This window comes from Heterocephalus glaber, unplaced genomic scaffold, assembly GCF_053883595.1.
Source record: "Heterocephalus glaber isolate CG9 unplaced genomic scaffold, H.glaber_assembly_v1.0 deba00001608, whole genome shotgun sequence".
NCBI classification, from domain to species: Eukaryota; Metazoa; Chordata; class Mammalia; order Rodentia; family Bathyergidae; genus Heterocephalus; species Heterocephalus glaber.
This window is the reverse complement of record NW_028258379.1, coordinates 30,502,204-30,517,673: the sequence shown is the minus strand read 5'-3', so window position 1 is coordinate 30,517,673 and position 15,470 is coordinate 30,502,204. Positions and strand designations below refer to the sequence as shown.

Here is a 15,470-nt window from a genome sequence, read left to right as displayed (position 1 = left end):
AGTTTTATTTTAGCTCAGTTTGTAAAGGTTTCCGTCCACAGTCATCTGGCTCCAAGGCAGGGCAGCATGGCACAGGGACATGGCACAGGAGAAATAGACAACAGCAAGGCAGGCAGGAAGCACCAAAGCAGCAACCAGCAGCAAGCCTGCCTTCCCTTTCTCTCTTTATATTCCATCCAGGCTATAAACCTATTGATTGCCCCACCCACACCCAGGGTGGGGTTTCCATTATCCACACCCTGAACTCTGCTAAATTAATCAGTGAATTAATTTAGTGCTATGCACCCTTAACCCCAATATCACATTCACTAGATCCAGCCAGTTCTGAAAACCCCCACCTATGAGTGCAAGAGGCTTTGAGGGGACCTCTAGATATAAGCTATAACATCTGGATATAAACCATGACAATGAAGAATCCAATTTATAATCTTCCCTGACCATGTTGCTTTTCATAAGTAACAGGCAATTAAATGATATTGCTAGGCATACAATTCTCCCAGTCTCCATCTCATGCTTTTCTCTGAATTTCCACACTAGTAGTAGATTTCTAAGACTTTATTTAACACTTTGCTGTCTTTTTTTTTTCAAAGTGGCTACTTCATTGTCTTCTATTCTGGAATTCTTAGGGTCCATCAAATGAAAACTAATGGTTGAGCAAGTAATTACTGTTCTTTAATTTAATGGTTAAAAAGTATGTAGATCAGAAATACTGCTAGTGTGTTACATGTCTAAAAATTTCATTCATGTGTGTTTTTGCTGTGGAAAATAAATAAAGGTGAATTTAAAAGACTTCAGAATTTAAGTTAAGGCTAAGAAATGAGATGAATAGTTGAATGTCAGGGATGAGAAAAACTTGTGAAAAGAGATGAACAATAACTGAGACTGATAAGAGTCTGGTAGAATTGACACTATTGGTCCATTTAGATGAGGACATAAACTATAATAAGAATATTTTGTGCATTTTGAAGGCAAGTATGACTACAAAATAAAATCTAAGGTAATGTTACCATAAGAATGCTCAGGGGTTGGGAATAAATGATGCTGTTGTACTATTCCAATTGGCTTATGGTCTGTATTTAACTTCAGTGTTCACCTTATGTTTTTATGAATAGTTTAGGTATCTGTAATTAATGTAATACTAGTAGAAGTCTCATTAATTATATTCATTGCTTTGAAAATTGCCTATAAGGGCATAGAAGAAAAATATGGGTATAGACTCTATTGAGATTTACCAAGAGCCTTTTTAACATAGCAAGCAAACACCTTTTAATTATGACTCATTAGATGCTATAATGATTTCTGGCAGATATTGTTAAGTATAAGAATCTATCTGCTGCCACTTCCTAAGAAAGTCCTGAGGAGCTCATTGTTGACATTAAAAACAGCTATTTCAGGGCTGGGGATTCAGCTCAGTGGTTCCACCACCTGTTTTGCAAGCACAACATTCCAAGTTCAATCCCCGTTACCAAAAAAACCAGCTATTTCAGTAAACTGATGCTTATGATTGCTTATGACAATCAGGTGCATTCACATAAGATTTCACACTCTAGTAAAGGTGTAAGTTGTCCACTTCCTCCTAATTAAAGAACAAAGTCATTCTGGAGATCAGGGAGGTGGAAAGCCTGATGAGAATATGGTAGGACAAGAATTAAGACACAGTTAATATAAACAAACATTTTACAAAGTTTTGCTGAAGAGTGAAGCAGTAAAATGGGGTGATGTTTAAAGAGAGGAAAAGTCTCAAGAGACTAGGTTTTTTATAGAAATGTAGGAGTAATTATGTTGTGTGTTGATGAGAATTATTCAATAGAGAAAGTTTGTTGGTTCATGCTTGTAATCCAGTACTCAGAAGGCTTTTGAGGTAGGATTGCTATGAATTCAAGGCCAGGCTGAGCTACATAGTGAGTCCAGGCCAGCCTGGACTGCATAGCAAGTCCCTGTCTCAAAACAAGCAAAAGTTGATAGAGCTGTAAGGAGAAATATATGACACTGTTACATCTGGAGACATCAACACCCCTCTATCAGAAAAGGACAGGTATAGCAGGTGGAAAATCAATAAGGATATATTGAATTCAACAACACCATCAGTCAAGCACATGTAATGGACAGTTATAGGCTACTTTATCCAATAACAGAAAAGTACAAATCCTTCCTAACCTTACATGGAACATTCACCAAAATAGACCACATTGCCACATGCCTACAACATGAACTTTTATGTCAATGTGGAATAAACTCCCTCCAACATAACTAAATATACCCAACTGTCTTAGTTACTTTTCTCTTGTTGCTGAGATAAAATACCCAACACCCAAAGTTAAGGAGAGAAATATTTATTTGGCTTACAGTTTGTAGAGGTTTCGGTCCATAGTCAGCTGGCTCCAAGGCAGGGTGGCAGACAAGCATCACAAAAGAGAAACAGTTCATGGCAGGCAGAAGGTAACAAAGTAACAAAGGACAACCACAGCTTTTTCTATCCCTTATATCTTATCCAGGCTACATAGGGCAGGTAGCACTCATACCCTTAATCCTAGTGCCCTTGACTCTAGCACTGCACCATGAATCAATTCCAGCATCACACACTCTAGATCCTGCCTCCTCTGAAAAAGCCCCACCTATGACCACATGAGACTTTGGCAGGACCTCTAGACACAAGCCACAACACCAGCATTCCATCCTTTTATGAACAATGGAACTCCATTTTGGGAAATGATGGAAATAACTTTGTTCTTTTATACCTTCACCAAGCATACTGGACATACATGATATTTGGCCACAAGCACTACAACAGACTCTAGAAAGGAAATACATTTAGGGTAGACCAAACAGGCAAGAAGTCTGTGCACCTGTGTGTGCATATGTCTAATAGATGTGGAGGATACAAGAAAGATCATTCCACATGACTTTTCTTCTGTAGGAAGATTAGGCTGATAGGTAATTACTGACTGTCTGTGAGAGCTCTCTAGGGAGATATTATCTCTTTATTCCCTTAGGTATGGCTTTCAATGGATGGCGGCAACACTTTTAAATTAATAGCTGACTTTCATGGTGACATAATAAAGAAGATTTATCATTGTTTTTATACTTCAGATGTTACTTTTGTTTCCCAAAGTGGAAAGGTTTACCTGACGAAGGCAGGTAAGAAATTTACTTTTATTGATGTAAGCACTACATGAAGACTAGGGATTAGAAGACATATGAAATACGTGTCTTATTAATCAACTAGTCCTGTGACCTCAAACCTATTAGGGATGGTGAATTTGTAGAATCTACAAAAAAAGATCCTATGAACAGCCTGAAGAAGGGAAACTGTAGATTCACCACACTACATTCTCATTCTCAATTTCAGTGCTATTTTACTTTTGTAAAATCCAAATAATAATAGATGCTATTTATCAAGTTACAATTGTTCTCAGCCTATTACAAATATCACCTCATTTAATATTCACAACAATCTTGCCAAAGTAGGGAATGTTAACTTACTTTTGCTGATTAAATAGATACAACTAAGGTCACACACACATATAAGAAATAGAGTACATGAATGATCTCAATCTTCTTGATTTGGTAGTCTTGGGATTTTGTTGGTCAAATTTACATAATTCCTATCAGTTTGTTGGCACAACAGCTAACATGGACTGGTCTTACTAACAATTGTCCACTTTTTTCCAATTCAGTTCAATTTTGTTTAGCAGTGTAGAAGCCTAGAATAATAAACGGACGAGGTTCTTAATTTCTTTCTTTTTGTTGTATCAGGAATCAAACTCAGGACCTTGTGCTTTAGAGGCAGGCACATTGCCACTGAGCTAAATCAGCAGCCCACTTAATTCAATTTCTATAGCTCTGTAATCTGCATTTTCATTTTATTTTGTCTGTTATTAAGGCTCTGAGATTTTATTGTGTTGAATTTAATGACGTATTAAGGTTTGTGATGCAAAATATGAAAAAGTTTTACCTCCTATCTTGAGATATGCTGTGTCTCATCTGGGTTCTTTCTCTATTTTTTACATAGTGTGAGTCCTTTCCTTCCTTCCCTTCTTACCTCCCCTATCTCACCACCTCCTTTTTTTTTTTTTTTTTTTTTTGGTACCGGGGACCGAACTCGGGTCCTTGCGCTTGTGCAACAGGGGTGACCACCTCCTTTTTATTGCTTCTCCATTACTTCTTCTCTTTTAAAAAATATTTTATTAGTACATGTTTGCAATACATAACGTTCACATTTATCTTATGGGGTAGGCATATGTATTAACATATCTTAATTATTTTTATTCCTCTTCCCCTCCCCTCATGCACCTCTCCCTTTATCTCTGAATCCCTTTCCTATTTAAAAAAAGATCTACCTCTCTACTTCCTATTACAGTGGTAACTCAGTTCACAAACTGGATTCTTTCCATGATTCTGGTTGCAAACCGAGTTGGACGAAAACCAAATCAAATTCAGTGGTTAAGTTCAATGTTGACCTTATGGGGAAATTTGATTTGGTTCTCATCCAATTCAATTTGTGGCCAGAATCATGGAAAGAATGAGTTCATGCACCAAGGTACCACTTTTTTTTAATTATTTATACTTTGAGTTTCTCATATAAGAGAAGTCATGTGATATTTAAGCTTGTGTCTGATTTGTTTCATTGAACATTATTGTCTCGTTATTGTCCATTTTCCTAAAAATGACTCAATTTTATCCTTCTTTATGGCAGAGTAGTACTCCATTGTGTATAAATACCACATTTTCTTCATTCATCTGTTGATTATCTGCTTCCAAGCTTTAGCTATTATGACTTGGGCTGCTATAAACATGGGTATGCATGTATTACTATGTATGTCTTTAACCCTGCCATCAAGAAGGGGAATAGCTAGGTAGAATGTAATTTCTATTTTTAGCTTTTTGAGAAATCTCCATACTGATTTCCATAGTGGTTGTATCAATTTACAATCCCACTAACAAAGCAGAAGTGTTCCTTTTTCCTTACAACCTTGCTACCACTTGCTATTATTTGTTTTCTTGATGATAGTCATTCTGGAGTAAGATAGAATCTGGATATTGTTTTAATTTGCATTTCTCTGAAGGCCATAGATGTTGAACATTTTTTATGTATGTATTGGTCATTTTTACTTCTGAAAGGTGTCATTTCAGTTGCTCTTTTCTTTCTTTTCTTTTCTTTTTTTTTTTTTTTTTTTTTTGTACCAGGGATCAAACTCAGGACCTTGTGCTTGTGAAGCAGGTACGGTGCCACTGAGCTAAATCCTCAGCCCAATTGCCCATTTTTTTAATTGGTTCTTTTATTTGGGGAGGTGTGATTTTTTTTTTGTTAGTTCTTTATAAATTCGAGATATTAGAGAAGTAGCTGGCAAAAATATTGTCCCATTCCGTAGGTTGTCTTTTCACTCTGTTGATTATTTCCTTTGCTTTGCAGAAGCTTTTTAATTTGATATAGTCTCATTTGTTAATTCTTGATGTTATTTCTTATGCAATTGGTGTTCTGTTTAGAAAGTTCTTTCCATAGCTGGGGATTTAGCTCAGTGGTTCTGCTGCCTGCCTCTCAAGCACAAGGTCCCGAGTTTGATCCCCAGTACCAAAAAAAAAAAGAAAGTCCTTTCCTGTGCCTTCAAAAGTTTTATCTATTTTATCTTCTAGCATATATATAGATATCTGTTTTAATATCTATGTCTTTGATCCATTTTTATTTTATTTTGTTGCCTGCTGATAGATATGGATCTAGAATCAATCTCCTGCATGTATATAACCAGTTTTCCCAGCACCATTTGTTAAAGAGGCTATCTTTCCTCCAGCATATGTTTGTGGTCCCTTTGACAAAGGTTAGATGGATTAATGTGCCTGGAAATGTTTCTTCATCTTCTTTTCAGTTTCACTGATTCTCATGTCTATTTTAGTGCCAATACCATGCTGTTTTTAACACTGTAGCTTTGTAGTATACATTGAAATCCAGGATTGTGGTGCCTTCTCCTTTCTTTTTGTTGACCAGAATTTCTTTTGCTATTGTGACCTTTTTCTGGTTCCATATAAAATTAGAATAATTTTTTCTAGTTCTGTATGGAATGATTTTGGTATTTTGATTAGGATTACATTAAATCTATATATCAATTTTGATAATTTGATGATTTTGACAATGATGGTTTTGCCTATCCAGGAACAAGATATATCTTTCCATTTTCTGATGTCTTCTTCAATCTCCTTTTTCAGAGCACTACAGATTTTACTATAGAAGCTTTTCATTTCCTTGGTTAGGTTAATTCCTAAGTATTTCATTTTTCTTAATATTATTATAAATGATAGTGTTTTCCTAATTTCTTTCTCATTAGGTTCACTATTGATTTTTGTTTGTTGATTTTTTGTTTGTTTTTGTTTTGTTTTTGTTTTTTGGTACTGGAGATCGAACTTGGGACCTTTCCCCTGCGAAGCAGGTGATGGAACCACCGAGCTAAATGCCCAGCCCTGTGTGTTGATTTTGTATCCTGCTACATTGCTGAACTTGTTTATTAGTTCTAGGAGTCTTTTGGTGGAAATTTTTGGATCTTCTATGTAGAAAATGATGTCATCTGCAAATGATAATAATTTGAGCTTTTTATTTCCTATATAGTGAATGCTTGACTTATGAACTCAATTCATTCCTGAGGGCTGGTTGCAACTCAAGTTGGTCAATTGAAGGCTCAGGCTCCACTACACAGCCTTCAAAGTCTCTCTCCTGTACACAGGCAGATCTCAGTGTACTTAGAGAGACACTGACCCAGGATTTCTCAATTAACCCCACACAGAAAAGGATGTTGTAATGTTCCTTCCAGAACTCTTTAAATCTGTATCTGAGACCATCTGGAAGCACAATTTAAGACTTTGTTCATAAGTTAAAACTAAAATACTGGTCGTAACCCAAGTTGTTGGCCAGTTGTAACTCAAGGCTTCACTGTACTTATCCTTTTTATTTTTTCTCTTGCCTGATTGCTGTGGTTAAAGCTTTTAGTATTGTATTGAATAGGAGTGGTAAGAGTGGAAATCTTTGCCTTGTTCCCTATTTTAGAGGGAAATCTCAGCTTTTCCTCATTTAATATGATATTCTCAGTAGGTTTATCAAAAATGGCTTTTATCAGGTTGAGATAAAGTTCTTCTATACCTATTTTCTTCAGGGTTTTTATCATGATTGGATGTTGGATTTTTCGAAGGCTTTTTCTGAATCTATCAAGATAATCATGTGATTTTTGCCCTTGCTTCTGTTTGTGTGGTATGTTACATTTATTATTTGCATATATTGAATCATCCTTGCATCCCTGGGATGAAGCCTACTTGGTCATGATGTGTGATCTTTTTGATGATTTATTGCATTCCCTCTGCCATATCTTGTTGAGAATTTTTATGACTATGTTCATTAAAGAGATTGGCCTACAGTTTTCTTTTGTAAGTTGGGTCTTTGTCTGGTTTTGAAATCAGTGTAATGCTAACTTCCAGGAATAAGTTAGGCAGTACTTCTTCCCTTTCAGTTTCACTAAATAGTTTTGGGAGTATAGGCATTGTATCTTCCCTTAAATTCTGGTAGAACTCATTGCTGTGGTAGCAATGAATCCAACAGGGCTTTTTTTAATTCACAGGGTTTTTTTATTATTGCCTCAATATCATTGCCTGTTATTGGATAGTTCCGAATTTTTATGTCTTCATGGTTCAGTTTTCGTAAGTCATATATGTCTAGGGATCTGTCCATTTCTTCAAGATTCTGTGATTAGTTGGAATACAATTTTTCATAATAGTTACTTACTAATGATCTTCTGGATTTCAGCAAAGTCTGTTGTGATTTTGCACTTTTGCCTTATAATTGTATTGATATGGCTCTTTTCTTTCCTTCTTTTTGGTAAGTTTGGCTACATGTTTTTCTATTTTGTTTATTCTTTCAAAGACCCAGCTCTTCAATTCATTGATTCTCATTCAGTTCATTCTGCTGTTCTTTGTTTGTTTGTTTTGCCTCTATTTCATTAATTTCTGCTCTGATCTTTATGATTTCCTTCCTTGTACTAGATTTGGATTTGGATTGTTCTTGATTTTCTAGTATTTTGAGGTATATTATTAGGTTATTTATTTTTATTTATTTCCTCACTCTGTTTTTCTAATATGAGCATTCACAGCAATCAACATCCCTCTTAAAACTGCTTTTGTTGTGTTCCATGGGTTCTAGTATGTGGTATGACATTATCATTGAATTCTAGGAACTGTCTAACTTCTTTTTTTCACCTAGAGGTCACTTTATTAAGCAGCAAAATAATTCATATCACTCAAATTCAGCTGAAATCAAGGCATAAGAAAGCTGCTGCAGACAAAAAAGAGGCACAATTCTAGGTGTACTACAATCCTGTTTCCACAACTCAGGCCACTGTCATATAAGCTTGATCTGAGTGAGGAGTGGCAGGTCTTAGTGATAATTACAGCTTTCCTTACCAAGGCTAGGTTTAAGGGGCAGAGCTCTCCTTCACACAGGCTCTGGGGATTGAATCCAGGGGTTTCACAATGAGCTACATTCCCAGTCTTTTATTTTTGAGACAAAGCCTAATTTACTAAATTTCCCAGGCTGGACTCAAACTTGCAATCTTCCTGCATCACCCTCCCAGAGTGCTGGGATTATAGGTGTGTACCACCACACCCAGATCCTATTTCTATTTCTTTAATAAAGAGAACTGGGAAGGCAGGAAAGATTCAACTATTTTTAAAAGAAAAGGGACAGGGATTTAGCTCAGTGGCACCCTGCCTGCCTCATAAGTCCAACGTCCTCAGTTTGATCCCCATACAAAAACAAAAAGACAAACTGATGGGTACACTGAGAGACCAGGAAGGCCTGACACATGCTGCCACAGTAGAGCAGTGCTATATCATTAGTTTGGGCTGCTCTGATGGATACTAAAAAGGGGCTCAATAATATAATCTTATGCCAAAGAGGCCAATAGGATTCTTGAGGGAGATCACAGCTCACCTGCTAGAGAGATTGATGATGAAGGCAAAGACAAAGATGAAACTAAAACGGTTAAACAGACTCAGACATCTGAGGTATATGGTGCTGAAGGTCCCAAAAATGTAAGATCTGATGTTTCTGATCAAGAGGAAGATGAAAGTGATGGATGCCCAGTGTCAATTAATTTGTCTAAAACAGAAATTCAGGCTTTAACAAATTATGGAAGTGGAGAAGATGAGAATGAGGATGAAGAAATAGAAGAATTCAAAGAGAGCCCTGTAGATGTCCAGACTTCACTTCAAGCTAACACTGAAACTATAGAAGAAAATGAACATGATGATCAGGTCCTACAACATGAACTTGAAAAAACTGCAGAAAACACGAAGATCCCATCAGAACAAGAACACATTAGTGAAGATGACCAAGATAGCTCTCCTATGAAGTCCTGTTATCTCAATATCTTAGAAAATGAGCAACCTTTAATTAGTGCTGCCCACAAGGACTCGCTTACTACTGTTGATTCATCTCAACAGCCTAACCCTTTGCCATTACCTTTAACTGAAATTGAAACCTTAGTGCCTAGAGTCAAAGAAGTTAAGTCTGCTCAGGAAACTCCTGAAAGCTCACGGGCTGGAAGTCCCGATACTGAGTCTCCAGTGTTAGTGAATGACTATGAAGAAGAATCTGGTAACATAAGTCAAAAGTCTGATGAAGAAGACTTTGTGAAAGTTGAAGATTTACCACTTAAACTGACAATATATTCAGAGGCAGATCTTAGGAGGAAAATGGTAGAAGAAGAACAGAAAAACCATTTATCTGGTGAAATATGTGAAATGCAGACTGAAGAATTAGCTGGAAATGCTCAGACACTAAAAGAACCTGGAAAGCAAAGCAGAATACCATGTGGAGAATCATTTACAGAACCTAAGTCTTGCCCTTATGAATGACATCACTGAGTCCCTTCAGCTGGTTTTGCCTATAAACAGCAGCATCAGTGATGGCATTGTAGGACCCTGGAGTTAAGTTGTGTCAAAGGCTTCTGGAATTCAGTTGACTCGGCAACCAAGAGAGTGGGGTGACAAGTAAGGTTATATTTAAAAAATGGTTTGCAGGATGATAATTATGTATCTTTGGACACATCTGTTGACTTCTCTACCGTTGGTCTCTAGCTTGTAGTTCCCCAAATTGGTCATACTGTTGCATATTTCCTTGCTTCATATATACTGTTTGTCAGTGAAGCCATGTTTTTCCTTCATGTGTCAAACTCCTACTGATTCTCTCTCCTCTTCCGCTCCCTTTCCCCGCAATTTTCTCTCTCCTTCCCTTCCTCCCTCCAGCCACCAGTACTGGGTATTGAACCCAGGGCCTTCACACTGAGCTGCATTCCCAGTCCTGTCCCCTTTTGTTTTTCACTTTGAGACAGGGTCTCTTGCTAAGTTTCTCAGGCTGGACCTGAACTTGTGATCCTTCTGCCCTAGTCTCCCAGAGTGCAAAAAAGAAAAAAAAAATTAAAAAAAAATAAAAAGGGGCTCAAACTTATTTTGGGTTGAGACAATTACTACACATGGGCCAAAAAAGACTAAACTGGCCACAAATTAAAAATCTTAGCAGGACGAGATCTCTTCTGAGTGTCAATACTTTATTTTGGTGTAAAGATGGGAAGCTGGAAAATACACTGTATTTAAAATTTGCTTGGTTCCCCCTCACATGTGGAAACCCCCTCCCCCGACCAAGCTAATCTGTTCAAACTCAAATACTTAAAAATTACAGCAGCAAAACAAAAGCATGGAAAAAAGAAAACCAGATGAGAAGGTAGCCTGGGCCAGTAGTGACACTTGGTATGGATGACTGAGGTGCTGAGCAGGAGCTTCTGTTTCTGTTTTTTCCTTTTCTTTCCTCCTTTTTCTTCAGAGAGGGGATCTGAAGTAGCTGGTGTGTCCAGTTTCATGAAGCCTGCTTCAATAGCTTGGCTGAAAGAATTCTGGAAACTGGATACAGGAACACGGTCAGAGTTATCACTCTCCCCATCACTGTCCACAGGGGCAGGAGGAACTAAGCTATTCTCATCTTTCTTTGGAGCAGTTTTGGGCCACACATCTGCTTTTGCTTTTCCAACCCACAGCATCTGGGCAAAGGAAGGGAAGGGAGAGTCTTCTTCCAGACTTCCAACACAGAATGAGGGACTGCTCTGACTGGCAGGGGGTGACAGAGGGGTCAGCAGAAAGTCTGCATGAGAACCTGGACTTCTGCTAAGAGGAGAAAGGAAGAGGGCTCCATGACCCTCAGTGCTGGTAGGACCCAAAGCAGAATCAGAAGAGCAGGTATGAGTTGAAGGCAGGAAGCTGCTGTAGATTCTCCAGGGGAATGTGGACCTTCAGATCCTGTTTCTTTTTCTCCTCCATCTCAATCCTAAATTCTCGGCAACATTCCTCCCAAGCCTTCTTCTGGCACTGATGCTTCCTCTTCTCAGTATCATCTGAGAACATCTCTAGGGTTTCCTTAGAGACCACAGGAGGCTGCAGAGCCAGTTCACAGATGCTGAACTCACAGGTGAGTGGCAACTGAGAGAGATATCTATGACACTGTAGAACATCCTCAGACATGGAGTACCCAGCGATTTCCACCACAGTCACTGAGATCTTCTCTCCAGGCTCCGCTCCAAGCTGCCATACTCTCACACAAGGCAGCGCACATTGATGCGGTGCAGGAACATGTGCTGCCCATCCTCCATTTAGTAAAAGTAGTAACAAGGTAAGATGCTCAGGTGTGTGAAGCCAGGCTTAGTGACAGGTTCTTGCTGGCTGGACTCAATACAAACAGTCCCCTCCCCAAGATTGTCATCTGCTAACTCTGAGTCATCACAGGTCTCTGACAAACCCTCAGGCTCTGGTTCAGACACTGCTTCCTCCTCTTCTACCAGAGGGAGAGCAAGAGGGCGAGGAGAGTCCAGAGAAGAAATTTCTGTGGTTTCTTCATTAAAGGCAGACAGATATTCTAGCACACCCTTCCTGGGTTGAAAAACAGACTTTTTTGCCAAGGGAGCCATCAGCACTAGTTGTTCCAGAGCAGTAACAACACCAGGGACCTCCCCTCTGCTTTCAGCCAATCCTGACAGAGCCTCTTCCCAAGTTTTGAGCTCCTGGATAGCTGCCTCAACAAAGCACGACCCAGGAGTGTGCTTCTCCTCTGCCAGTTGTCGCTCCAGGGCTACTTTCTCTTGCAGAACAACTCAATGCAGCACCTGCTTCTTAGAGGCCAGCAGAAGCTTGGAGTACTGGCTGTGCTGTTCATCTCCTAGATGAATAGGATGGTCTACATTCATCCACTTGGACTTGGGCAAGGCCACCAATACTCCTTTCTCCCTTTTCATCAGCTGCATTGTAATGTTATCACCAACAACATACTGGCATGACTCTGTTGCAACAACACTCTTGAGATCCTTCTTATGCATAGAACTGTAAGAGATGGGACATTTACTCCAGGTCTTCTCACTCAGTGAAAGATAATGCAGGATGGATGCCCAGCAGAAGATGTCTCCACAATGGGTTATCTTGGCTGCAGTGGGTGGATAGAGGCATATTGGACAAGACGGCACTTCATGGCTACAGATACACACTTGTTCCACAAAGTCCCAGTTGACTAAGGTATCAGAATCAGCAAAACGAGCTGTATAGTCTTGGTCGTCAGACACCACAAATTGGCAGTTGGCCTGTAGAAAGAGTTCCTTATTAAAAGGCTTATGTCCGCACTTGTTTCTTTTTCCCCAGCTGCCATGTTCACTGCCTTCAAAGTGACCTGCCTGGCCACGCAGTTCAAAAGTGAAATTCAACAAGTGGTTCAAGTTTATCTTCTTAGGGCCAGAGAATTGGGCAGGGCTAAACTCTGCCCGTTGAGCCTCTGCTACAAAGATGAAAGAAATGTCAGGGTGTACTTCAGTTTTCAACAAAAGCCAGCTAGATCATTTCTCAGTCCCAGTTTCCCCTGTCTAACTTCTTCCTTGATGCCTTCTGTGACCCATTCAGTCTTCAGGATTGTCTTATTTAATATTCAGCTATTTGTAAAATTTCTGTGTTTTCTTTTGTGTTTGATTTCTAGTTTCAGTGCACTATGATCTGATAGTAAACATGGGATGATTTTAATTATTTTATATTTATTTAAGAAAGCTTTATGGACTAGTATGTGGTTGATTTTGGAGAATGTTCTGAGTGCTGTTGAGAACAACGTATATACTGTTGTAGTAGGGTAAAACACTGTAGGTATCTATTAAGTCCATTGGTTTGAAGGTGTGGTTCCCCTCTGATATTTGTTAAGGTTTGCTTAGTTGATCTGTTTGTGAAAATGGGGTATTGATGTTCCCCACTATTATTGTATGGGTGTCTGTTTTCTTTTTTATGTCCAGTAGTGTTCGTTTTATGAAGTTGTGTGCCTTAGTATTAGGTGCATATATTTATAATTGTTATCTCTTCCTGTCGATCTCTAAACTACTGTGTAGTGACCTTCTTTTACTTTTCTGAGCAGTTTTAGCTTGAAGTTTACTTTGTCTAAGGGTAAAGTTGCTATCTCTCCTTGCTTTGGGGGTCTTGATGCATGGAATATTGTTTTTCATCCTTTGGTTTCTTTTCTTTTCTTTTTAGTCTATGAATTTCTTTTTTTTTATTAGGTGAGTCTCTTATATGGAGCAAAACATTTAGTTTTGTTTTTTGTTCCAATTTGCTAATCTGTGTCTTTTAATTGGGAAGTTGAGGCCATTTTCATTAATAATTGTTTCTGAAAGGTATTGATTTATTCCTGTCATTGTATTATCTTTTGGCTGTTGACTCCTTTTTTTTCATTTTTGTTTAACTGCTCACCCTGCTTGATGGATTTGTTCCATAAGACTTTTTGGATTTGTTGGCTTTAATGTCTCTGTCTGGGACTTTCCTGAGTATTTTTTGAAGTGTTAGTTTGGTGGTAATGAATTTCTTAAGATGCTCTTTGTCTTAGAATGTCCTTATATCTCCATTGATTTTGAGAAATAGTTTTGCATCATATATTAGTCTGGGTTGAAAGTTATTTTTTTTAGGGCTTGAAATGGTCAAGCTCTCTTGACCATTAAAGTTTGTGTTGAAAAGTCTGCTGTAATCCTAATAAGTTTACCTTTGCAAATTATTTTTTTACTTTTCTCTAGCAGCTTTTGAGATTCACTCTTTGTGTTGGACTTCTGGATTTTGACACTGATGTTTTTGGAGAGCTTCTTTTCTTAAGTATAAGAAAAGAACATTTAAAATCTTTTTAATACCAAAATACTCATACATAATTTCCCCTCAAGTGGTAATTCTCAGTCTCTATTTCAGTATATTTACCTGCCCAAAGAAAGGGTGAATTTCAAGTTTGAAAATCTAACTATGAAATCTTGTGATAGCACTTAGTGTTCCTAGAAGGAATCTGACCTTTCATCATGTGGAGTTGAGACATAATAGGTACATTGAACATGTTGGATTTCTGACAAGGCATTTTACATCTTAGCGGAACATGGTGACACCATGATGCTGAGCAGACAAAGTATGTTACTCTCCCACTTGACAGTTACCAATATCTTACTTGGAGCCCGAGACACTTAGCAACTGGAAGCTGTTTGCAGTATCTGTAACTTCTAAAAATCAGGTAGTTCTGGCAGGCAGGCACTCATCAGCTTGGTTCAGATGCCAAGGCTGATACTTCAAAGGCATCAGAAATGCCAGTCTGATTGTTCCAGGGACCTGCAAACCCTGGGTGATGTCACAGAGAGAGGAGAGACAGCTGGGCCCTCACAATCTTCCTGCCAGAGGCCCTTTTCCACAGTGACCACATTACAACTGCCTGGCTGGATGCACTCCTGTGCCTGTGCACCATGTGCCACATGCTGCCAGTATGGCCATAGACAGACAACTTGACTCACATAGGGTACTGTCTTCTGTGCATGTAAGGACCTTCTGTTTTCATCATAATTACTTGTCATTCTCAACAAAAGCATTTAAAAAAATGTCCAACATCCCCAGCCATTAGAAAGATGCAAATCAAAACAACGCTAAGGTTCCATCTTACTCCAGAAAGTATGGGTATCTTCAAGAAATCAAAAAATAACAAATTCTGCTGTGGCTGTGGTGAAAAAAGAATCCTACTGCATTGGTGGTAGAAAGGTAAACTACTACAGCTATTATGAGTATCAGTATGGAGATTTCTCAAAGAACTAAAATTTAAAATTTCATATGACCCAGGTATCCCCTTACTACATATCTTCCCCCGAAGAGCTTAAGACATTATACTACAGCAAAACATGCACACCAATGTTTATAGAAATTTATAATAGCAAAATCTTGAAAATAGTCTGTATACCCATTAGCAGATGATTGAATAAAGAAAATGCTGGATCTATATATAATGGAATACTACTCATCTATAAAGAAAGACAAATTTGAGACATTTGTAGGAAAATAGACACACCTGGAAAATATAATGTTGACTAAAAATAAATCAGAAACACAAACTTGAATACCATATAGTATCT

At 38.3% G+C, this 15,470-nt stretch overlaps 1 protein-coding gene and 1 pseudogene across 5 annotated transcripts in view; one reads left to right on the top strand and one right to left on the bottom strand.

Annotated features, from left to right (window-relative positions):
- The window catches only part of Catsperb (catsper channel auxiliary subunit beta), a 179,488-nt gene that overhangs the window by 79,547 nt on the left and 84,471 nt on the right, over positions 1 to 15,470 (top strand). For all 5 annotated transcript variants that reach the window (XR_015445101.1, XM_087195485.1, XM_087195486.1 and 2 more), the window contains one exon: positions 2,994 to 3,138. Coding sequence is in view for 4 of the 5 variants with exons in the window: in XM_087195485.1 (XP_087051611.1) it covers positions 2,994 to 3,138 (145 nt within the window). In the remaining variant the exon portion in view is untranslated. The remainder of the gene's footprint in view (positions 1 to 2,993; positions 3,139 to 15,470) is intronic.
- LOC106007717 (E3 ubiquitin-protein ligase RNF10 pseudogene) lies at positions 10,565 to 14,908 on the bottom strand (annotated as a pseudogene).